We start from the raw sequence: 26,526 nt of genomic DNA, 5'->3' as shown, positions 1-26,526 counted from the left end.
TGTGCAATTTGTATCAGTGGACAAGTTTGCCAGTCTGTGTTGCATAACACAACTTAATGTACAGTGAGATTGAGTCTGTGATTTAACTGGGAAACAGCTGTGTGACTCAGATGTTTTAAGGGAAAGGCAGAATACTGTGTACAGAAAACTGTCCTCATTCCCCTGTGAACAAAGAGTGGCAAAAACACAGGCACCTCCACTATGCCAGCTGCAGTGTAGCAGTCCTCACTTGGCAAGATATAAAAAAGAAGATTACCAAGTATAATAGCATTTTACTGTGCTCTTTAGAGTGAAAAATCATTTGTATGTTACCACTACTGATGGTCCAAAACCACAATGCTGAAACCAAACAGACCATACAGATCTGAACCTTCATCCAAACCCCACCCTCAGTTCTTTGTTAGATCCGAGACTGGAAGGTACCTATTTTTTCTCTTCTGGGAGGCTGGTGTTTTGCACGGCCTCAAATTCATATGCTTCTCAGCTGAAAAACTTGAGAGAAGCTCAATTTTGATTGCCACAAACTAGACTTGCCAACCTAACTGGTAAGCCCCAAACTAAGCCTCAACCCAAAGCATGCACCGCTGCCCAGTCTTTCCCAGGCTGGAGCTCTGCCAGGAGATGAGGGCAGAAGCCGCCCAGGTATACCTTACATTATGAGGATGGCTCCAAGTATAATCCAGAGGAATATACAAAGATTTGGCTTTATGTAAAGGCTAAGTTGTGACTGAGTGTCTCATCTTGGTCCCCGTTGGAGCTGAGCCCAAAACCACCACACGCTTTGGCACTGTTTGTTGTACTTGGCAATCCTCGCTCAAGCTAGGTGGGTGCATTGGCAGCACTTGTGAGGAACCCCTCCTCTTTAATTGGTGGGAATGTACCTGTAAGGCTGAGCTGTGTTTGGTAAGGCTAAGTGTTCCCGCAAGGGAAAACGACTCGAGACAATGCAGTTGGTGTTTAGAGTAACAAGACAGAGGATGACTGAGGCACTCTTTCATGTTACCTGGAGGGCCCTGTTAAGCTCTTACTGCTTTCTGTTGTTTCACCATGAAACTGTGTCCCTTACTTTAGTTAAAGGGAAAGCTGATGAAATAGTGAGACAGCCCGAAAGAGTTTTTCCCCAGTATTTGAGAGAGGCCTAGACCACATTTAGCTTCAGTCACTATTTTGCTCCATGTCAGAGGTTTAAAAACCACAAATACGGTTTTTTGTCTTGAACAGTCTAAAGCAAAGAAATTAAAAACTACAACTGCTGCTCTTTTTAATTGATTAAAATAATTTCTTAAAAACTGGAACATTACATGAAAATTAAACTTTGTTCTACTTACAGGCTGCCTAGTGCTTTGTTTTGATTTTTTTATGTAACAAGAATTGGTGGCATTTCCCAAAGCAAGGCATGCATTGCATGCATTAACTTGAGAGCTATTATTTCTCCATGCACAGAATATAAGGGGTTTAAATTGTGATCTGATTTGAACATTAGTAGGAGTGTTTTCTCCAAGCTCTGTGCCTTTGCATTACATGACAGAAGGCTGTTTATCACTTCCTGCAAAAAATAAAAGATGTCCAGAAGTATGTGACCTCTACTGTCTGGTCTAATGAGTCTCAGACACCTCAAGACTGAAATTACTACAGAAACAGATAGGTGAAAAATCATCTCTCCTATTCAGTAGAGGGCAGTGGCAGATAAAAGCCGTGCATGCCTATTAACCTGTGTAAAGTCCTGTCTCCAGGCTGGTTGGCTGCCATGAATCTAATGGTAGCAAACACACCAGGCAGGCAGAAAGAAAATGGTGGATTCAGTGCTTTTGGTCACGATCCTTCACTCACTCTCCCATCTCCCCCCTTACCCTCACCACTTTTATTTTTTCATTCTGCAATGAGTGTTATCATCAAGACCAAATGCCTTCTACAAGGTGTTCTCCCTGAAAAGCCGGCAGGAAATAAAAACGCTCAGAACCTTATGGGATCAGGTTCTTAATGGCTCTAAATGAGAGTAAAATAAACACATGCACATGTGCATGCACGCACACACACACCCAGCACCTATTTGTCAGACCTATTTACCAGACAAGGCGAACACAAGCTGGAAAAAGGCTGTTGCCTAGTGGCAAAGGCACTCAGAGACATGGGAGAATAAGTTTTAGCACAGTCCTTGCACTTAGCAAAGTAATCAACTCATTATTATGGTTACAATTAAATACAAGTGCCAAGAAATACAGCAAAAATGTTACATTTTTCTCCATTACCTTAAAATTACACATGCAGTGTCACTTCACTACCACTCATTTCTCAACCTGTGCAACTGAGTAAGAAAAAGAAGCATACATTCATTGTTAATAGCATGTAGTGTTGGACATCTAAATGCACACATATGAATATATATGAACAACTGTATATATCCCATCCTTTCCTGACCTAAAATAACTTACCTTGACAATCTTAAAGCATACAAGAAAAGAAGGAAAGCCCTGTTGTATAACCGAGATTCCAAGTTTAAGCGCAAGACCGAAAAAAACAGAAGCCAGGTCAGGAACACTGAAAACAGGATTTCTGAAACAGCTCTATTTGTTCTCAGAGAAAATGTGCAGTTCCACTTCTTTTATTACAGGTACAGAACAATTCTGCTACAATGGAGTGGATCTTTATGACTTATTACAATTATCTCAAAGAGAATTACTTGAATGAATGCAAGAAGTACAGTGCTTGTATGTCTTTACATTCTTGTGTAAGCTGCTAAACGCTGACTCATTAAAAAAAATCCCCTGCACTGTAACTGGTGGGGGGAAAAAAGGCAATGACTACTACATGGACAGATTGTTATAAGTGCAAGTCACTGCAGCACTTCTAAAGATCAGACATTTACCTGTCTGGCTGCAGAATGGACAAGACAGGCAAGTGGCACTCAGGTCTGCCTGCCAAGTGCTGTCCTGTCAGGCTTTGCCTCAGCATGCCTCCACCTGCATCCCCTCCTGGGCTCCCTCTGGCCTACAGCCTTCACAGAGACCTATCTGCAACTGCCAGCCTTTATAACTGCCAAATGACACTTCCTATCAGCAGCTACTTAATGAAAGAGGCTTTCCAAGAGAAAGATCAAGTGTCAGCTAGCTTCATCCTTTTCCTCTTCTGGAAAACCATACAGGTCCAAATGAGAGCCTGTTTAGCTGCCCAGCCACAGAGCTCTACTGCAGTGCTTTAGATGTGGCCCAGTTTCATCACTGGGCTGTCAACTCCTCAGCTGGAAGGGATTTGCTGGGGGAAAGTGCAACAGCCTTTCCTTCCACCCCACAGCACTGCTGAGGGCACCGCTTGTCTTTGGGCTCACTTGGAAAAGCCTCAGCTAAGTAGCTCTGCCAGCCTATACCCAAATGATGGCTGCATCTATCCCTGCTCTTTAGAGCTCCATCCCAATGCCTTCACCAACAGAGCTCATGAATCAGAAGCATGTTTGGGAAAGATTCCAAGTGTGCAATGACATCTTAAAAGGCAGATTGTGCTTCACTACCCAAACAGTGAAGTACAGCTTTATTCTGCTCTCATTTCAAGCAGTCAGTACTTTGAGCTAAATTTAGCTGCAGAACTTTATTTGCATTAAGAAACAAACCCCATCTTTACTATGCTGGATGATTCCATTCTGCTTACATATGTACTTGTATATAAACAAGAACATCATTCACTTTTTATCTCCAATAGGCTTTGAAAGAAAGAAAAAAGTCACAAAATGAACAAATGCACACTTGTGCAATCTACTGAAGCATACACTGAAATAAAGTATCTATTACAGCAGTAAAGAGATAAAAAGGCATGAAAACAACACTGAACAGGTAAAAATAAACATTTGGATTTTACCAAGGTACAACTGTCAGAACCCTGAAAAAGATTGTTAGCAAGCTGGGAGGATTTGAAGTATTATATCTTGATTAAATTGATAGCTAGCATTCATTGCAATCATTTGAGGCTATCTTAGAATCCTGTGCAATTTTAACTCCTCCATAAAAATATCTGGAAGAAAACCTTTCAGGCTTACATTGACTCAGCTGCTTGGTAACCAGCTGCTTTGCTGTGGTAGCAGTAAACAGCAAAGTCCTGTACTTACAGAACACACTAAACACCAAACCTTTGTTAAATACAGAAACAACACACTCAGCAACTATTTATTTGCCACCTTGTCTCTCTGGGAAAAGTCCTGCAACTTTCTCATAGCCTCCCTAGCCAAAGCCCTGCATGTATTTCCTTCTACATGATACACAGGAACCTTTCTCAGGAAGAGCCATAACTTGTACTCTTTGCCCAGATTTGTACATCCAGACATGGGGCTGGGGCTTGGCAGTGGTCAATATGCAAAATGCTCCCACACATCTAACCTCAGAGGGAAAATTCATAGAGAATCCACCCCGTGTAGCCAGCAGAGGCAAAGCACAGCTGTCTGCAACCATCTGAACGTCTCAGCCTTGGTCATCTTGATCTTTTTAATGACCCCGCGTATCAGCGGAACACAGGCATCTGTTCAAAAGAACCTCGCAGCTCCTGACAGAGCAGAGCACACATCAAAGCCGAGTGGGTCAGATTCTGCCCTCACTAGATACATTAATTCAGAATAACTCAAATAAAATCAACAGAATTACCCGTCATTAACACTACAGTAACCAAGAACTAAATTTGCATAGTTGTCTTTGCACTGTAACTTATACAGATGTGCTACTTTTTGTACTTCAAAATAGCTATATGCTTTTTCGCCTAAGTATTTTTCATTTTCCTCTGGCAAAATAAAGGGTAGTTTCTAAAGAAGATGAGACTGATGATATTTCTATAAGAATTTTTTGTTGCTTGCAATACTGAAATGACAGCAAATGCAACAGATCTATAACACATCTCAGGGTACAAAGAGTTAATCTCCTTTCTTACAGATCATCTGTATCAGTCCAGATGTTTGGTTGGAAGGAAATATAACCCAAGTGCCTGGTCTAGTAGAGCAGACTAAAGAATAAAAATATTTTTATGCTCTGTGCTTATAAAATATTCTATTTGCTGTGTAGTACCAGTCATGTTTGGGATCTCCCTTTAAAGATTTTCTTTTCATATTGAGAAAATAGATCCATACACTCCTTGTTAAAAAACACCTCTGCCTAAATGCCTGACCTCCACTGTGAAAACTGATCCTTTGGTGTTGGTCTGCATCTTTATTGTGCCTTCAAACTTAAACATTAAAATAAAACCAAGACAATAGAAATCACAGTAGAGTGCCACTTAATGTAAAGTTTATAATCCTATGCAGTCCATTCTTCTTTTATGCTGTTGACAAGTTAATTTGGCTGATAAAAGGGAAACAAAAAGCAAGGAAGTAATCCTGTTTTACAGAATATTATTCAAACAATAATAACTTCCTTTGCATAACACTTATTTCATTCCATCATTACTACTATTATTACTACTATCTTAAGCTATGACAGATTGTGAAGGGTCAGAGATAATTTTTATCAATCAGCCTCCCTTTGTCTTTGGCAGGTTTAATCATGTCACTTGGAATGTAGCATGAGGGGCCTGATGAAATTGGAAAAGCATGTGAAGATAAAAATCACTCTCAGATGAATTCAGACACTTCCTGCCACTCTGCAGATGCCACAGTGCTGCAAGCCACCCTCCCAGGAGAGATGATTCACCTGGAAGGAGGGCCAGGCTCTGCCAGATGTGTAGGAGGCTGCCTGAGACCCACATGCTAACACTGTCTCAATTGTATGAAGCATATGCTTTCAGTCAAGGGTGAAAAATGCAGGCACCAGCACATGCCAAAAGTCTTTCAAGCATGGCCCACCAGTCAGCCTGAAGCTTAATGCACTGATCCATCGAGTCAGCAGATGTGTGTCACCACAGTACAAGTTGAAGCTGGTTAAAACTATAAAAGAGTGAAGTGACCTAATCCAGACATTCAAATCTCACAAAGAAAACCATATTGTTGTCACTTTGGGGGCCTTAATGTGGGACTTTAAGCACAAACACTGAAAGCCTTCTTGGAGTAAAAAGGTATGTTGCTGCGAAAACATAAATCCCAACCCTAAGCTACACTTGTACTGATTTCAAGTTGATCTGATAAAAGCATAGCACAGCTTTCCTTTTTAGTACTGCACATACAAAAAAGAACATCTGCAGAATTTTATTGCTAGAGCCATAAATGCTCCTTATCCGCTTGGTTTGAGGCAGAAGTCCAAAAATACCTTGATAGAAAGTTTATTTGCAGAGTACCAAGACGTACTTGGTAGAGCCAGTGAGTTATACAACATATTCTTCCACCCCTGGCTAAGTGCTGTCGGTGTCAGCTAGGAGTCCAGCTGTAGAACCTGGCTCCATAATGCCTGGGAACTCCTCCCTCCTTTCCATTTAATAATCATTTAGTGGGTACAGTATTTCCCAACACACTCAAGTCAAAGCACACTTTACAATGAAAATATTCACCTTGTTCACATGCAGAACGATTTGTTTAAAGAAACCAGATCTCCTTAGCACTCAGAGATCAACCCAACACTGGACGTGTGCAAACCCACTTCACTGTCAACACAGTTGCTTCAAACAGCTTGTTCAGAGGTGGGTGATAAGATGTAGTTCTCACTGGGCAAACACAATTAGGCAGACAAAGATTTTTCTTAAAGTCTTTTCTGTCTATCATTTGCAATCCAGTCTACAGATCTTTCTTAAGTATTCCTGTCTGTAACAGCCAGGTCTCTGGAAGAATACTGATGTTTCACAATGACCTCATTGTGCTTTGACACAGCTTTCCTGAGCTGTGGCCTGTGGCAAACACACACCTGCTCTATTTATGCCCAAGAGGCCAAAAAAAAAAAAAAACAACAAACCAACCCAACTTCAAATAATATTCAAGTTCAAACAACGAGCAGGGTTCTTCTGCCTTAAGAAAAGGCCATCTTGCAATCCACTTTGCAAGACATGATAGCTGGTCATTTAAAAGTTAATTCTTAGGAACCACTGGAGATAAGAGCTACAAAAACTCATGCCAGATTAAAGGGGGAAAACGCCCACAGTGCATCTGAAGTTTTGTCACAAACCATCCCACCCCCCCCATTTCTCCATTTACAAGTGTTGCTTATTACCACTGATTCATAGTAGGGGCTTCCCTGCTATGTAGGACTAAGTGTAGGACTAAGATGAGACTGCATCAGGAATCAAACATCTGCATCACAAAAGAGAAGGTCACAAAACTAAAATCTATGTAAGTACAGGATGAAAGGCAACAAGAGACACAGGGCACAGATGGCAATGCCAGGAACAGAGGTAAAACGCAAAAAAAAAAAAAGAACATAAGCAGACATACACATGTACTTGTGCCCTCTGTATTAATCCTATCCAGATAATGAAGAATGTTTTAAATTATGTTTATAAAAAAGGTTTTTAATTAATTGGGTTGTGGTTTGGGGTTCTTTCAGTTTTTTGATTTTTTCATCACTGTCCTCACATGGAAGTTACACTGGGCTAAAAAAGACTTCTGGCAACTACCCTTACACTAAATACCTCCTGCATATCAGCTTCGCAATACTTTGCATCATCCATAGTCTTCATTAGCAAATTTGCCCTTTCACCTCAAGAGCACCCATCTGACATTTCCATAGCTTCAGAAGCTTTTCTTCCTCCACCAAAGCATGTTTTGGAGTGGTTTCAGGGCAAATTCTTTGATTCTGGTACTGGAGCATTAGTGAGAAAAAAAAAAATAGGAGAGAACAGTTGAATGTTCCAAGAGAAAATGAGTAAGACACAAGTAGAGCTCCAGAACTATGGTTTTTCACAACTCCGTTTCTCATGTCTTTTGTAAAAAAATTGCTGAATTCTAGTTTCTATACTCAAAAAGCTTTTACTCCTCAAGAGGAATAAATGTGTTGTGACTCCTATGGACGAATGACTAAGAAACTAAGAGAGGAATGAACATAAAGGGTGCTCAAGACATCCCTGGTGGTGCTCCAAGGTTTTGTCTTTGGCTGTCTGGGTAAGAGTGGACTCCACAGGAGACAAAGTAACAGTATCAATACTTGTGCTACCTAACAAAAGTGTAAACAGAGTTAGAAGGGAAAAAGACAGCAGCGAAACAACAGAACACAATGAAACAGCAGGTATCAGATTGAGGTTTTTTTTAGTCTAAGACAAACTACACCTCTGCACTACCTAAATACCATTGAAAGCTCACATGATAGCATTTGTTTTCATGGCTTATATAAAACCATACATACTGCCTCATATAAACCATATGAAACCATATTAAAACTCCATAGAAAACCATATTAAAAAAACCCCACATAAAACCATATAAAGCCATGTAAAACCATATGCCTCCTTCAGTATTAGCTAGGGTAAAGTTAACTTATTATTCATTCATAAGATAGTCATCGTTTTTCTGTACTATGTGCTATAGAAGCATTCACTGCTCATTTCTTTCTTGGGACTAATCTGGAGAGAATAAAGTAGAGCTCTTCAGGCTTTACAACTTCTTCCTCCCCAAGTGAGTGGACATGAGGGAGCATCACAGATATACTGCTATGACCCTGCTACCAGCTCATGCCCCTGAAGAGCTTAAGAAAATAAGAAATTCTGTGAACAATGAAAGTGTATTGATTGAGATCTGTTCAGGCCTTTTTTACAAAAATAACTGTTATTAAAGAGTTAAGCCACTGTATGTGTGGGCGAACCACTTTTTGTAATTGCTATCTACCTACAGATCTTGAGAGAGATGTTGATCTTCTGAAATGAAGGGTGCAGACACAAGTATTTTTAAACCAATAAAAATACCTACATTTAAGTGGGGTTTTTTTTTGCCATGAATCCTTTGTATGCAAATCACTCAGATCAGATAGACAGAAAATTAAAGACTTCTCCTTGGACACAACATTGTCATTTGAATTTGAGAAAATATATGATTGCCAGAAATCTAAACTGTATTTGACAAAGTTCTTCACTTTCCCATCAAAATTTCACTGTATGATTTTATTTGCAATGTACACATGTCAATATAAAAAAACCCCATATCTATAATTCTCCTGCTTCTTCAGAATAAGCCATTCTGTAGCACTCAGTGTTATATCCACCAACAAAATCCTCTAGCTCTGCAGTGCAAGAAATCTCTCTCCAACCATGAGAAAAAAAAAGTTCTTTCAAAACTTGTCTCTCTTGCATCCCAGTCAAAACATGGTGATGTGTGTACACAATTCTGCTTTATTTCAGAGGGCTCTGAAATATCCCAAATAAATATTTTTAAGGGCCTGTCCTACTCATGGATGTAAACCAGTATTTCTACATGGCTATGGAAGAGCTATGTAGGAAGAGGTTTAAGACTGAAATAAGACCCAACTGCTGCCAGTTTTGGAACCTCTCAGTGCTCTGTTTTCCAGAGCTTTTCTTCTGTAATGCCATATTCAATACAACTTTGGTGTACATACACACTTGATAGCTTACATTCAGTGTGACCACAGTTTCCTGTCTTTGTGCTTGATCCTAGCAAATGTTTTCTTCCATAAGTAACTGCTGCTCATGAAAGGTGTATCATGGAGGTCTGCACTTGCATAGGAACAAGAGTGCTGAGGATGTAATTAGAGCACAAGTGTCAAGCAAACAACTGGTGGGAATACTCCTGCAAAATAGCTCCTGGCCCATGGACTCCACATAAATGTTAGCTCATGTCAAAAGTGCATAGTAGTGTATGGAGCAGAGTGCTGACTCATACAGCAAGATTTCACAGAGCTCTGCAGACCTTTCTGCAGGTACCAGTTGAAGCCTGGAAGCAGTAAAGTCACATTTGCATTGAGTCTTCCTCATAGGGTTTAAGCCAGGACAAAACTATGCAAGGGTAGCTCTGCCACTTCCCCAAAGCAAATCAGCCCCAAACTGGTTCAGGCAGTGCCAAATATCAGGGAGCAGTATATTGGTATTCAAATTTAGATTTTATCTATGTGTAACTGTGCAGAATTTTGTAACTTTGCTGTAAGTGGTCCTTCTACACGCCAGAACATAAAGTAGATTTGGCATCTTTGGATACAGACTGGTGCCTGCAGCTTGCAATTCCATGGTTTGCTTTGAAGCTTCAGCTTCTTCCCTTGCGGTGGTTTGACAATGGTCATGATTCAGCATATTCAACATGCTTAGATCAAGATGGCTTTTCCTTTATCTTTTAGAATGGAAAGAAAACAACAAGGACTTCTTTTAGCCTTCTGTCATATTAATGGACCAGTCAAGATTTTACAACCCTTGCACTCTTCCAAGGACACAAACTAATCCCTGCTCCTTTCTTGCACCCCAAGAGGAGTGTTACAATCAGATATAAATACATCTAATTTTTCATCCAACCAGAACTACTAAAGTAGACAGAAGATGGAGCAACACTTGTGCTTCCCAGGAATGTCAGTATTCAAACAACACTCAGCAGAACCACCCTGAGGGTACTCTGCTCCATATTGTTCCCAGCACCAGACAGGCCCCCAAATTAACTGTGATCCATTATTTCATTGAATGTGACCATGAGGTCAGTGGGAGTTGTCAGGACCAGCCTTCCTACATTTGTGGAAGGAAATATTTCCTTTTCTTTAATACTTATCTCTCTTACCTGTATACATAACATCTGTAACAGGTTCAATCAATTAATTAAGAGTATTTCTCTTAAAACCCACATTAACTCACTGACTGGAATCTACTGATTTTCCAAATACTTTATATGTTACTCTTTAGATTTAGTATATGTTACAGTTTAGACTTTTTTATTCCTGCAAAATGATCTGGATGTGCTTGTAGTTTTCTGACAATCATTTACTCCACAGAGAGCACAGTCCCTCAGAGTGTGATTAATGACAAATTGATCTGTGTGCAAATAGTCTAGTACAGACTCTTGGATTCTTTCACTTCAAACTTGAGTTTGAAGTGTCACAACTGCAGTGTCACAACTTTGCACAACTGTAAAGAAGATGAACATATTGCATATTTCAGAAAGGACTATTTATGCCATAGCACACAAGTTGCATTAAGTCCTAAGAAAGAAGCTGTGACCTCACAGGGTTATCTTAGGGAACCTTCTACACTTTTGAATGCTAGGGCTGCACTTAAGCACAATATATATTCTAGTATTTCTAATAAATTATTGGCCTCCTTATGTACATACTGCTCCCTCAAAATGTCAGAATTGCATTGCGGGCAACAAGAAACTGTCTTAGACATGCTCTTGTAACTAGAAAGAATCTGTGGAAGGAAACAACTCAGGGAGCATATAATGGTTTGGGGGCTTTTACAGTGGTCTAGGGATCAGTGTTTCAGTTTGACTTGCATTTCACTTAAGCCTGTACAGTGTCCTTCATGACCCAAGTGCAAACTGAGTCCTCACAGTTATGTTGGTCCCATAGCCAAGAAAGATAGCTCGGCTTTGAGAGAAAAGTCATTTTTTTTCTCATATACGTGATGAGGTACAAGTTTTGAAGTCAAAGCATTATTAGAAAGATGCCAAAATTGACTTCACTCCCTGCTGAATGCCGACCCTCCAGGTACATTCAGCAACTGCTATAACTAAATGCAACTGGCCATAGCTGGCATGCTCTGATACTACATTTGTTCAAACAGATATTCCACGTAGACTGGTGCCAGAACTCACGCGTGTTCCAACAGTGAAGGCTGTGAAACATCAGGCTGTGACAGCTGGCTTTAAAAGAAAAACTGTCCAATGAAATATATGAAAACATAAACAAGAGGACTCTTGTTAGCCCAGAGAATTCAGTCATTTTCTCAAGGCCAGTTTTAAGTTTACTACATTTATCAAATGTACGCCTTTAATGCATACATAGTTCCACCAATTTATATAGTGAACAGCTGAGTACAAACTGAGGAGTACCTTCTGTGCAGAGAACTAAAAGATAGTATCTCTCAGCTTCCTCATTACTTTAACCACTATAACCTGCAGAAAGCAAGTAAGAGGTCATCAAAATGCTGTGGCAGTGCTCCATTTTCATATTACAAATTCAGAATTGGGAACTTCAAGGTCAAAGTGTTCACTGTATTTCAGCTTTTCTCACAGATATCTCCTTGCACAAACCAGAGAAAGTACAAGACATGCAGTCATCTATAACTGTAGAACTACAAGACACTAAGACAGCAATTAAGAGGTGCATTTTCTAGAAACATTTCACCTGCAGACAACCTAGAGCGCAGCTGCTCATCTGATGCAGAAGGATCCACAACTCCAGTTGCTTTCACTCTAAAATGCTCTTCTATGTACTAATGAGAAGAAGGCAGATAGGCTGAAAGTTCCTGCCAGAGCAATCATGACTACAGCTAGGAAAACCATGACACTGCTTCAAGGCTCTTTAGGAAAAAGGGCTCCAGTTTTCCAAGGATCTCATTTCAGCCTGTGAGATGAACCAGATCCTTCCAGGGAATACCTGCACACTACACTTCTAAATTTTGAAATATCTTTGTTGATATTTAATAATTCAGAATCACTTTAAAAGTAATGCTCTAATTTCCATTAGATGCCAAAATTACCTCTAAATTTTTGTCTCTAACGTAGTATTTCCTGTGCACTGTGCTGTAGACCATTGAGTGCTGTAAAAATCCTCAAACAGTTCTTCCCCTAGGGTGTAAAAGACCAAAGGAGAAAACCCACCCAAATATCCTTTCCTCTTCAGATGAATAATAATTGCAAAATGACATGCTTAGACTTATGAAAAACAGTAGATTCAAAGGATAATTTTATATAATTTACAGTCTTTTCATGATTATTTTTGTCTAAAGGTGGAGCTCCTCTAGCAAGGAGGGTGATCATTAAAGGAAGAATTGAGAGAAAACTCTGTATAAACTACTTTTTCTGTCTTATAAGCTCCTTTAGCACTCATTTTTCCAGTCATGCAGTGTCTATTTGATCTTTTTCTTCATGTGACATGCAAGAGTGCTTTTTCTTGCCTTACAGCATCATTCTAAATAAACCATCAAGCACTATTTGATTTCTCACCTTAAACAAGAAACATCTGCATCTCAGTCTTCTTCAGCATACAAAAAAAACCTCATTACACAGCATCCTGCGATAGCTGATCCAGAGAAATAATCATTATTTCCCATCTTGGCCCATGCCAGTTATTGCTATTTCTTTACTGTCATCTCCTCCACTCATATTCTGAAAAGAAATACCTACTTGAGGAGCTTTTTTTTTTTTCTTTTTTGGTTGGCAATCTTGAGGAAAACCTTCATGAGGAATCTAAAAGAAAAACCTATTGTTTGTGAGTTTTAATTAAGGGTAAGTTACACAAACTCTCAGTTTGAAGCATATAAATGGTTTAGATTTTTGGAAGGAAACAAGCCCATTATGTCCTAGGAAACAGTTTAGTGAATGAATTGATCCAAAACAATCTTTTCATTAAGTGCTAAAATTTCTTCAAATATAAATCTTATTAAGATTGCAAGCTTTGTTTTGTATACACAGTCAAGTATTACACCTGTATTCTGTAGGTACAACATTAGTCTGCTGGAAAAGATAAGATACAGGTTACGGTTCCTTCCCAGAGGAAAATGCACCTGCAACTCTGACTGTACCAAGGGTATGAATAGGGTAAATGGTCAGAGTTAGCTTATCCACTCAATAAGCTTGAGGGCAAATGTCTTCTGTTTGGTCCAAACCCACAACAGGTTATTTTCACTGGTAAAGTGAAAAACTGCTCTGGACCCTCTGTAAGAGGGACTGAGGCGGGCTAGGGCTAAGCTGCCCTTCCCCTTTGGGATGCTAAAGTCACCTGGAAAGGCAAACAACAGAGGATGGATGCAGTATTCCCTGAGGAATACTGCAGCTCACAGAAAGCCCTGTGTGAGGCACCCAGGTGGTAAAAGAGCCTGTCTACAGAGTCCCCCTTTACATCTGCAAAAGATTTAGTCCATGTCTGAGAAGCCTTCACTGCAATAAAGCATGGGATACAGCAATTCCTATCCCTGATTTATATCAATACAGCTTTGATGACAGTGGAGATACTTGTGTTTCAAAACTGAGCACTTTGACACAAGACCTCTACTCGAAGCATTATGATAGACTTAATGTATATTTTACACTCTACTCTACAGCCCATTCATTAAACAGCACACTTAGAAAACCTAGTTCAAAAAAGGCTTCTCTAACTTTGTAGTACCAATTACACCATAAAAATGCACTTATGAGAGATGTTAAAAACTGTAATTTTTAGACAATATTTGTTAATATGTATTTTAGAATAGCCAATGTTTTTATAAATATTTAAATTACATCAGACATCACACAGTCCTTATATTTTTTACTTTGAACTGCCCAGCCATGGCATGCTTTTGTCATTGTTACAGCAGAGTGAGTCTGGTATTTCAGATCAAACATGGTATGTAGTCCAGATGTTTTAGCTGTCACTCTGTGAGTAAACATTCCTGATGGACAGTGTGTTAACAACAGATTATTACTCATGATGTTGCATGATGGTTACAAAAAGTTAGCCTGAGTGTCAGAGATAACACTAGTGAGAACTGCTGGTGGAAGTGATGCAGACTGGTATGTTTACAATCTTTTTTGTCATGTGTGCCCCCCATTTTCTCTTCAAGGGAAAGCCAAATATGGTTTGAACAACTCCTCATGGGGACAATGGTGGAAATACAGAGCTATTTGATCTGAAGGGCAGGATTCTTACTGCATAACTATCAAGAATGTTAGGCGATGCAATATTAAATACATAATTGTGCAACTGAACTATTAAATACATGCAGATTTACCTGAAGTGCTAACCACATGAATTTATATTGTCATTTATGTGCCCTTTTAAGAGGATGCTAAGACACCTGTGGGGTGTCTTAGATTAGCAGATGTTAAATGACAAAATATTTATCAGTCCCTACAACAAAAGCAGTACAAGCAACAGTATCTGCAATTTTAGTTTCTCTTTGCACAGGCAGACCTCAGTCTGGGCCAGAAGAGACTCTTCCAAGACATGTTAACAATTTATCATCTGCAAACACTCACACATCAGCTTCCCTCCCGTCACAGGGAGAAGGGGTGTCCAACTGATAGCACAGAATTGTGCCTTTGTGTCCCTGGCACATCTCCAGAAAAACAGGATGGAGGGTTAGGACACAGCATGGAGATGTGCAGATTCCAGCAACCGTGCAGTGGGCATCTCCTGCCGTGCACGTACAGCCCAAACAAAGCCAGCTCTGCTGGACCTGTGCTGGCTTCACAGGGGACCAGGCTGGGAGTGTCTGCATCTTGCTCCTCACACTGAACCAGTGGTGGCAGAAGCTTTGCTGGCAGTGACAAAGGTTTATAGTGACAGAAGTGCAAGGCAAAGGTCAGTAGACCTGGAAAGCATGAAAGATGTTTTTTCTAGCCTGGTTAGACCTCAACTAATTGAGAACAGTTAGCAGACATCCCTAAATTGTGCTCACAGCCATGACTTCTGGCTGTTGAGCTGAATACAAGCCATTTCAAAGGACTTTTTCATCCCCCCCACTTGTTAAGATATGACTGTTTTGATACTCTGCTCCATTTGTCACTCCTGACAACTGAAAATAACAGGCAGTATGTAACGTGCAATATATGCCTGCCAAGGACCTAGAATCCCAAGGCTAGATGTGTTACACCATAGAGAATTACAGGTGGTTATATAAAGAATTGCACACTCATATGCTAACAGGTATCACAAGACACGCATGAGAAGAGAAGATGACACTGATCTATTCTCACCCATATCTGTCACTATACTATGTAAAATTTGACTGGCAGGATATTGTGTCCTTGGGACTACCCAGCAGCTCAGGACCTCCAGGTCTGATGTAAGATTACATAGCATTTTTACTTTTCTTCAACAACTCACAGAAAGGATAAATTGGCATGAAATGTGGTTAAGGAAGCTGCTCCTTTTTTTTTTTTACTGAAAGATGTTTCCTAGTACAAAATGTGACTGGAAATTTCAAGACACTTTCAGTATTATTGTACATAAAAAGCAAACCCAAAACCTATCAAACATACTCATCTATTCCACCTGAAAAAACAGAAGCTCCCTACATGTTACAAACACACTTTTAAAATTTATTATGCCACTCTCTCTGTCACCTCAGGCTAATCTACACGGTACCACTGCCTCCAACTGAATCACTGCCTTATGCCAATCCTAGATAGCCCATTCTTAATGCGACAAACTGTAATTCTCAGATTTCTCTAACATTGCAGAAAACTGCAGGAAGCATGAAGTCCACTGCCTAACATACTAGGGTTTCATTTTATTCTTAAAAATGGCAGCAATGTATGCTTCTGCTTGTGGAGGTGTGCCAGTAGTGCTACAATTAGGGTTGTGCTGTCACTTCAATTAGAAATCTGATTTTTTGAGGGTGTACTGAAACTCTAGATTAAACAGAAAAGCTTGCTGCAGGCTGAAATGTTTTGTATAAGATCTCAGCCAGGGGACAACTTGTTTCCAACATTTTGGAAAAAATAATCAGGTGCTTCAAATGTTAAAATTTAAATGTGCTTGAAGAAGCAAAATACTAAAAAAGAACATTTAGTTATAAATTCTCAGTGCAGAGCAAGTTGCTTCCCAGTTCCTATCAGAAATGCTATGCAGAAGAATGTCTGCAGATTAGGCAAGAAGAGAAGAGGAATGCAGAGAACAAAAGCCCATATGTTTGGGGGTGTTTTTGTACTGTTTGGGTTTTTTCCTATTTTTTCTTTTTTTTTTCTTTTAAAAAAGCAACAAGCAACTGGGATTAGTTTGATCACAAAGAGACTGATCTATGCAATTTTAGGGATGAAACCACCTTTTAAAAATGAGAAGTAGGGCAAGGACTACAAGAGCAGCACAGGCTTCCCTCACTGGAGTGAGGGATGAGGCACAGGTGTGACAGTTTTCACACGTGCACACTGTATTCCATGGGATTGGCAATGAGCGTCAACACTCCTCAGACTAATCTTAAACCAAAAACAATGTAGTGGAAGATGCACAAAGCTGAGTGTGGGCTGCAAAATTCAAGTGAGCAGGCAGATTTATAGTGACAAGATTATCTTGCCATGACTATCTGAAAATGCTGTATCTGAATAAAGCAGTTCTTTAAAGCCATCCCTGTTAAATCTGCATCCCTGCTCCTGACTGCAGTGAGGGCACACTGTCCTAGGCTGAAGACCTTTAGTTAAACACAGAAATGGTATCACACATTGTGTAGTCGTGGTTTCTCCATGCTGCCTTTGCTCTCTTCTACAAACACTTCTTACAGAGAAGGGATATCTTTTGCCCTGAAAATTTATTCCTTGATCTATCATGCTGGCAGAGTGGTGACACTGACACCTCTTTGCTATTCAAGTACTATAAAACACATCCATGCAATATAAACAGACCCTTGTTTCTGCATCTCCTGCAGTTTAGAAAGTTCCAGGTCCCACACATTCATTTTTGCCAAATTGGCAGTTGCTAGGAAGCAAAAGAAAAATGCTGGCAATGGTTCTGTGGAACATGCAGACAGTTTTCCTGCAGCACAGGAAAACAGACAGGAATTCTCAAATGACTTCTTGGGCTTGAGACATCCAGGGATGTCTACTAATAAGAAAAGCAAAGTGACTTCAAGGGATGATGGGAATGAGCTAAACAATATATAATGCAATTTTTGTAATGAATTTAAAATGGACACTTGGATTTACTTACCTACTGTAGCTGAGGTGTCTATAGAGGCAGAGAAGTTACTTCAATACTAGGAGCCTGTGCATCTATACTATACAGCAGAAACAAGTTTTTAAATAGAAAGTAGTCAGCCTGAGCTAAAATACAAAGAGATAAATTGCAACCAATACTTTAATTAGCCTCCATTAAAAGATGAGAAACAGTTTTAAAACTCTTCAGAAAAATAAAGTAACACTACTGCTGCTACACTAACAGTAACTTCTCTTTTTGCAGTGTGAAGTGGGACCAAGCAGAGGCTGTTAGAAACCTGCAAGGTTAAAAGTATACCAATAAATGGAGAGGTAAAAAACCTATTTTTACAGAGCACCATGCCTAGCTATTTATTGCTTTGTACTTTTGGGAGAGGGGGTTGTGAAAAAAAAATAAAAATCTGATACCAAGACACAAGATCCAGCAACTGTATCGACTGCTTTTCTGAAATATTCTTCTCATGCAATAATGAAAAATTGCATGGGCAACTGCACTGGGGAGCAAATGAAGTGCAATGGTTTCTGCCCATTAAAGCTCATTGCGGTGTGTCATAGAGGTGAATTCCTGCAATTTAAAATATAAGGCTTAAACATAGAAAAAAAGTATTTTAAGTTCACATTACATATGCTGTACATAATATACTTTTATCTTTGATCAGATCATACAGTAATTGATTATACCCAGCCCTCTACCAGCAGGAGCCTTCATTCCAGCTGCTTGATTCTTGCAAGAAGGTCCATCAGAGCTCTCAAAAGCAACCATAAGCTTCACACTCTGCCACAGCTGAGATTTTGCTCAGGGTGTTTAAGATCTGCAGAATTATTTTTCCCCCCGCTCCACTTCCTTCACAGTGCTCATTTATAGTAAAATAGGGAAAAATGCTGTTGGCAAGAAGATATAAGAATGATTTCCTTCTCTTGCTACTTTGATGATTCCCCTTAGGGAACACAGAACAAAGAAAATCAACATTGGCGGTAGTGGGGAAGATCCAAAAGTCTTTTAGGGCAAAGGACACAGGTTGTGAAACAGCTCCCTTCTTCTGGATCTATTCAATTGTCAACTCTATGCACCTTCTTTTATGTTGCTGCAGTGCCTGATGCCTCGTGCAACAGGGCACCACACAACCTCTACTTCTGACAGGCAACACAAGAGAAAATAAACAATACCCCCCACCCTGAAAGCAGTCAACTGCAGAAGAGGGAATTTTCTTCCTTCAACAAATACCAATATTTTCTTAAATTCTGGGATGTTTGTAGACATTCACAAAGAACTGCTGTCTCTAGTGAAACTTTACATTTCAATGCTGCAAGCATTGAATATCTTTCTTAACCCAGGTTTAAGATGACTAAGTATATACAGGCCATTTTGCAAAAAGCAGCAAATACCTGAAATGCACACTGTTTTCTTGTTAGTTGTTGACTAGAAGACACTGCCTAACAGATAACATGGGCAAGCTCATCAGGAAAGCAGAGTGATTCATGGCACCTCCAATCTCAGAGTTCTGTATTTGCCATACTTCAGGAAATCTAAAGCCTAGAAGTTCAGGAAGGCTGTCTGCTGGACTTTCAGCTCTGTTTCTGTATACAGAAACACTGTACCACAGCTGACTTCTGAGAACTGTGATTATTTACTACATACACTGCATAGCAACAAGTCTCTTCCAAAAAAGACAAGAAAAAGTTAGTTTTATAGTTGTCAGCTATTTAATTTTGAGCACCAACACAACACTCAATCAACCTTCACCAGGAAAGGCCAGGCTGAGGTGAATCATGCTGCACAATTCCTGATCCTTTTGGGTCCTCAGTGAGATGCCCTGAGGTAGCTTAAACTATGTCTTCATAAAGTCAAAAATGGGCAAAGTATTTCTTAACAATTTTAAGATCAAAGATGCTTGATCCAAGACCTTTCACAAGTTTTGAGACAAAGCAAAGCTAACTGAAAAGCTGATCGATACAATAGCATTGAGTCAGACACCCCACTTCATTTAGAGCGCTATAAATGCAGAATGAATAATTTAACCGGGAAACTCATGCTCTCATGGCTGTTTGTGTGCACACACGTATACACAAGCATGTTTACACACATCAAAAATGAGTCCAAGACATAGGGCTACTTGACTAACAAAAGAATATTCATGTTTTGGCAAAATACTACTTTGCTTTTACTGGCATGTAAGTCCAGGCTGCACTAGGCATATTTTAGCAATAATGATCAAAGCAAAGGCTTTCCCTGAAGATTAATGACTGGCTAAGAGGATAGTTTGAGGTCTGTTTACCCCAGCTGGTCCTTAATTCCCAGGAAAAGCATCTGCAAGGCTTATTATTGCTATAAACTTAAGATGGAAGGGGGGGTTATTTCAAATGATACGTACAATGACTTTTTAGAGACTTAATGTCTTGCATATTAGCCAGAATGTTTAACCCATCTCTTTAAAAACTATTCATCTTGAAAGTAAATAACTTCAAACTTCCATAGCGGCACACTTCATGTAAGCACTGCAAACTCCTCTACCAGCAATTCATTACCCACCCCCCCCACCCCCAACCACTTCTATGGCAAGTGTGGAAAGAGATACACAAGAATCACTTCCCTCTTCACTGAAATACAGATACATCTGCGTGGAGAACAAGAGCTTTTTAACAGCAGACAGAACTCCTACGTAATATTTAGGACAGAAAGCAAAGAATACCACCTTTAAACTGAGGAGGATTTAGCCACAGAGAAAGCAACTGCTTGACTGAACAGAAGCTAATGTGCAACACTCTTGGAAAATATGCATGTGGTTTTTCAGACAGATTGTGAATCTCTTATCCGCACTGCTGAGCAGCTACTCAAAGGAGTAATTTCCCTGATTCAATGGAGGAACAGTTCCAGTTTGAGTAAGTAGTTTCCAACCTGAATCTTATTTTTCACAGTGGTCACGAACATCATGGCTCACAAGAAGATCCCAAAAGCCTGCACTTAAGTTCAAAATGTTATCACTTTAAATGTTATTCCCTAAAATGCAGAATTCTCAGTTATGGTGAAGTTGCATCTTAAAATACAAAATCCCAAAAAACCAAAGGTAATATGTTCATCTTAAATTTACAGCAAATTCTGGATTATTAATAGTAACTGGCCCAAGGAAGGTCTATAGATTTTAGATTATTGTAATGTGGCAACTGACAGACAGGTTAGATACAAATCTTGAAGGTGTTTCATTTCACTGTATATATGCTAGCAATCATGTTTAGACTTGAAGTAGGCTATATACTATACTTTCCTGTATACTTTCCCACAGACGTACTCTAAACAACAACAAAACAAGTTGTTTTTAGCATCATTATGAAAAAAGAAAACAAAACTGGATGCTCCAAATTAAGCACGTGATTCAGTGTCTTTATAAAAAGGATGAATAAACCAAACAGGATTAATTTCTTAAGACTCAAATGATCGAAAGCCTATTCACAGCCAGCAGTAATACTCGTGGTCTTGAATGAGCTTTGCATGAGAAAAACCCATGTTCTAAAAAAATTTTACCTTCCTTGCACAAATAAAGCTGCTTTGCTAAGTAGAGCAAGATTCAGAGATGTGTGCAATATTTTTAAAAATGAAAAACTCTTCTCAGCTGTCATCCTTCTGAAATTTTTGTATCTGTAAGAAGACAGGTATAAGAATTAAGACACCCTCACTTTAGGTCTTTAGCTCCTTCATTAGCAGTGTGTAAGGCATTGAGTAGACTAAATAAATAAAACCAACTCAGTGAAAAATGATGTACAAATGCTTTTCTCATCATCTGAAACTAAGCTCTTAATAAATACATAAAACTTCCTCAAGAGGTGTACTCACTTTGGAAATAGGTGATTTTGAAAAGATCCAAAGACTTTGGAAACCAACTTCCAACATGTCTGAAGTTCTGTGTCTGCCTAGATCCTTTCCTATAATTAAAATGGCCTTTCAAACTGTTAGCCTATAGACTTTCTGTACCTATCAGGAACAATACTACTATCTATGACAATTTTTAGCTTGTTTCAACATTATCTCCTAAATGAAGCCATACATATGTGGAAAGGAATCTGATCTCATTTTTGCAGGTAGGTATGATGCAAAACAGCAGAGAAGCCTGGTTGTTAGAAACCCATACCTGTATTTACCAGGAAAACTCTCTTTGGATATGAAAAAGGGCAACTGACTGATCATGACAAGGCATGAGCAACAACTTGTGTCTGACAGACAGTAGTGCCACTCATACACACAACTGTGGAGACACCAAAGGAAGCAGAAGACTCTGCTGGTACAGGGTTTCTCAAACTTTTATTTTCATGCAGACAGCAAGATACCAAAAAAAGACTTTTTTTTCTGAAAAATGCCAATACTTATGTTATTATAAACACACTGTGTTTATGAGAGATGCTGGGTAGGCTGACAGTATTTATTAGCACATCATTGTCTGATCTTACAGCTCATCACTTTGTTCACTTGGTTTATGCATATATAATGAATCCATGTAGCTGTCCTCCTTATTTTTATTTAGCCTTGTACAGCCGAGCAATTTTCTCTGGCTTCAAATTCTCTCCAGATGTCCTGACTAGTCCAAACAAATCTTATTTTGAGAGAATACCTACAATACTGTGATCCTACTTTATTTTTACAACCAGTACATTGTTACAAGAAAATCTTACTGGCTCCATATTCCACTATTCCAGACTTCTTCATACAGTTAAAGCTGATGAGCTCAGATGGTACTACATGACAACACAAGAAGGTAAAGGTAAGACTATACAAAGATCCCAACACTAACTGAAACAAAATGACCTGGTAACCCAAACAAGATTCAGACTGCAGAGATATTCAGAAAGATAATTCACTGAGTAACACATATTTGATACCTAAATCTTCACTGCCCCTCAGCTTCTATTGCATCATCTAGATCTGTGCAAAGTTAATATAAAGCAATGACAAGACAGACTAATGTATAAAGGTATCAGAAAAGCAGCTACTTTCTGCTTTGAAGCAGGTTAATGTGGAACCCCAATACAATTCCAGCTGTAGAACTTCTGAGGGAACACAATGTCAGCAACATTTCAAAACACAATCCTACTCCAAACCTCAGAAAATTCTGCAAATTTCTTACACACATTTGATAAATCACGTCTAAAACCAGTAGTTTCACAGATATTCCTGAGTGTATAAACTGATCCGTAGCATTTTTCTCATACATCCGGGTGCATTAAGATGAAAACAACTTCCCAGCTGTCAGTGTGAGGAAATGTCTCTGGCAAAGATCCAACCAATTTAAAATACATCATTAACAGCAAAACACTACTTCTGTCCTTTAAAATAACTGCAAACTCAACAAATCAGATGACAAAAAAACAAACTACAACAAAGAAACAGGAAAAAACCCATAAATATGGCTTTAAACAACATATTGTTTTATATGTTACACATTGTATTTTAAAAACCTAATTCATTTTTTCCTCAGCAGAAATTTAGCACTTTTTTCTCCCCAGCACAAATACCCTTTATTCCTTTGGTCATTCATACCTGAATCCAACAAAATGCATTTCCTAATCTGGAACCTATTAATCATGAATTTCTGCATCAACTAGCTAAGTTACAGCTTATTCAAGCATACATATTACATTAAGCTCTTAGATATTTTTCAAAAAAGTGCTGTTTTAGAAACTGAATTGCAGAGAGCAGTTTCATTCAAAATAAACAACATTTATTGATAATAACAGAATTATCATCCAACCAAATAATACATATATTCCAAAAGAATAGAACTACACCCATGAGACTTTATACACATCACATCTGGTGTATCAGAAAATGTTTTACATGCTAGATATGATTAGTTGATACTTGTAAGTTGACACTTAAGTATTAACAGCTTCTATGACTAAGACATCTATATACTACCATCATGAAAGTACAGTCCTATGAATCATTATGCTTTAAGAAAGTGAAACAAGAAAAACAATTTTATACAATAAACTTGTTTCAGTTAGTTAACATTTATTACATAGGGATACTTTGACAAAAAAATCCATAGTACTCACTTTGGTCCCACTATTGTAATTACAGAGTATTTAACTGTGTCAGGAGAGAAGAAAGTACAGTAAAAAATCAATTTCATTATGAAAAAACTGCATGCAAATTTTTTCTAAACCTTAGCTTCTTATCAATGTCAGATTCAAAGAGATGCCAAACCATGAATACAATATCGTTATATTTGAGCTCTGTTAATTTATCAGCTATTTATCAAAACTGTCTTTACCGAAGACAGTTAATTCCTTATTTTTTCATCTACTGTTCCTGTTATATTTATTTGCAAATGAAAGACCAGAAAGCACATTTATTTAAATGTTATTTACAAGCACCTTCAATGTGCTTCCAATGTAATATATCATCAGCGCAGTCTTTGATTTAATTGTTGCCGTCACTCATTTTTGTGCACTAACACATGTAGGAGTTCCAAACGCCAAAATATTCTTGCCTTTTTTTTGTGCTACATACCAGATTTTGTAACCTGTGTCAAGCTACCTCCAATGCTTACAACTTGTGAACAGAGGCCAACAATGAGCCTCCCCAGACACTAAATCATAATCTTCATGTTTTTCGTATTTCACATTCTAGCCACAGTTTCAACATCCATACCCCGTGACATTAGGGAAGGATAAATCAAGGAGGATGACAGCTCCCTTGTAGAGACTGGTACGGCCCTGGGATCTGCCACACCCAACACCCACAGCTTCTGCCAGATGTCTCCAAAAGTTTTGCTGCATTAACCCCTTCAGGAGTAACTGACGACTTTGTGCTCAACCTTTTTTTAAAAAATTGCTCTACTTTTTTTTTTTTTTTGGTCAGAGGGAAAAAAATCCAACTTACTTTTCTTCCAGGAACTTTAACTAAAGCACAGACAGAGGGCTATTAGTGACAATTAGCAAATCCATCCTTGTTTTTCCTTAAAGACAGGAATTAGAAGTTAAGGGTTAGCATCAGATAACATTCCAGTTTTCATACCATGCTGTGGTCCCATACCTAACATGACACAGTAAAAACTTCTTAACAGTTTTATGTTCACGTCTTCAGACCCGGGACACTGCTTTACCCTCTTGGAATCAGAATACCCATTAACTGCCCTTCAGGCAAACAGGCTATTCAGGCCTTAAATCAACAGGATTTCTAATCCAAAAGGCATACGGCAAACTCCACAACTCTTTCTCTGGGTCTGATCTGGCCCCAGGGACACAAATTTGCATGCAGCTTCTAAGTTTGTGAATAGTCCCTGGGCTCAAAGTTGCACATGTGTTTAAGTACTTTGTTCAGTCTGAGTCTAAACCAGCTACTTCAAAATAAAAACAGCAGCCATGAAAAAGAATAACATGGTTACAAATATTTTTCCTCTGTAAATATCGTAGCAAAGGGAAGAAATGCAACAAAATAAACATACTGATTCCTAGAAGCACATACTGACCTACCAGTAGTTAAATGGCAGCTAAAAGCCATAAGCAAATATAAATGCATGCCACTTCATATAAAAAGGCAAAACCAATTTTATTTCAAAATAATAATAGTAGATGTGAAGTGTATCAAAGATTCTTTGTAAACTACTGCAGGTGAAAGCATCCATGGCTATAAGCAGCAAGCAAATGGTCATGGCCCTTAGGGTAGGACTGGCCCCTATTCTTCACCAGGTTTATTCTGTGAATCTGAATGCAGATATATAGGCATTTATTACTCCTGTGCAAAATGTGTTCAAATTTCCAGTTTGTGTGTGGCTTTTTATAAAAAAAATGAAAGCAGTAAAAAGGCAAGGCTTGCACTATCAACAAATGTACTTATGAATATTGCAATTCCTAAGACTACTTCCAATTTGCTTTCCAGTAGGTTAAGATGCAAGTTGAGTATCAGTATTTCATTAAAGGGTTTAAGGAATACACTTTATGTTTCCATCTGCAGAAGAAATCACACAGAGTAATACAGTTATTGCAGCTCTTGTTGAAAACAAATATACAATAATCAAGGTTGGACTTGGGCAGAAAAGCATTAACATGTCTGCAACTATTTTTCATTTGGGGAACATGCCACCAATAATGTTAAAAACACTTGAAATAACTATCCACAGAGCACAAGAAACGAATTCAGATGCAGTTTTTATAAATTAAATAAATTGCTCATAAATTTCAGCAGTGATGGGATGAGGGTTTGTTCTCATGTACAAGCATTTCAAGAAAGAATTAGTATTTCTTCTTGAGAAGGACTTTTTCCTCCTGTTTGTCCTTCATACACGTGCTCACTGAGTTAAAGGGTTAAGTAACCATTATATTCTAAAGAGCAAACTGTTTGCCTTAGGGCCATCTCCTCCTTACTCCTGATGAATTGCCTGACACTTCATGTATCATACATTACTTTTCATTATGAACCAGCATTTGTTTCTAGTCATGGTGTAAGATACTTTGGAAGTACGAAGCAATGTTGGATAGACCAAAAAAATTGAATTACATCATGATCTACTGAACAGTCTACACCAAAATAATGATACATATAAATATGCTTGTACTTAAAAAATAGGCACAGAAGCATATATAAAAAAAATTCTATGCATACTAAGATGAATAAAATGCCAACTGTGAGAATCAATATTCTGAATGACAAGACACTTTTCTGGACTAAAATGAAAGAAATGCAAATGTAATTGAGTGCTTTGCACTAGAAGCGTTTGTTAGATGTAAGCTGAACACATGCATCCAAGCCCCTGGCCCAGTTCCCTCTGTGATCTTAGAAAAACTTGTATGTAAGACACCAGGGGTTTCATGTGCAGGTCCTGCCAGTGCTTCACACCTCTGACTCATCGGTGCACCTTCCTCCTTCT

At 38.8% G+C, this 26,526-nt stretch overlaps 1 protein-coding gene across 3 annotated transcripts in view; it reads right to left on the bottom strand.

Moving 5' to 3' along the window:
- The window catches only part of BNC1 (basonuclin zinc finger protein 1), a 74,461-nt gene that overhangs the window by 45,008 nt on the left and 2,927 nt on the right, over positions 1-26,526 (bottom strand). The window contains exons 1-2 of one of the 3 annotated variants that reach the window (XM_086849841.1): positions 2,867-3,009; positions 2,250-2,305 (exon numbers count right to left, since the gene is read on the bottom strand). The exons of 1 other annotated variant lie outside the window; for it this stretch is intronic. In XM_086849841.1, the coding sequence (XP_086705967.1) occupies positions 2,250-2,264 (15 nt within the window). In that variant the 5' untranslated portion in view covers positions 2,265-2,305; positions 2,867-3,009. Of the gene's footprint in view, positions 1-2,249; positions 2,306-2,866; positions 3,010-26,526 lie in introns of those variants that run through there. One more of the 3 variants, XM_086849845.1, reaches the window with a different exon arrangement.

The sequence above is a fragment of the Cyanistes caeruleus genome, chromosome 13 (assembly GCF_971803275.1).
Source record: "Cyanistes caeruleus chromosome 13, bCyaCae1.hap1.1, whole genome shotgun sequence".
In the NCBI taxonomy this organism is placed as follows: domain Eukaryota; kingdom Metazoa; phylum Chordata; class Aves; order Passeriformes; family Paridae; genus Cyanistes; species Cyanistes caeruleus.
This window is presented reverse-complemented; position numbering and strand designations above follow the sequence as displayed.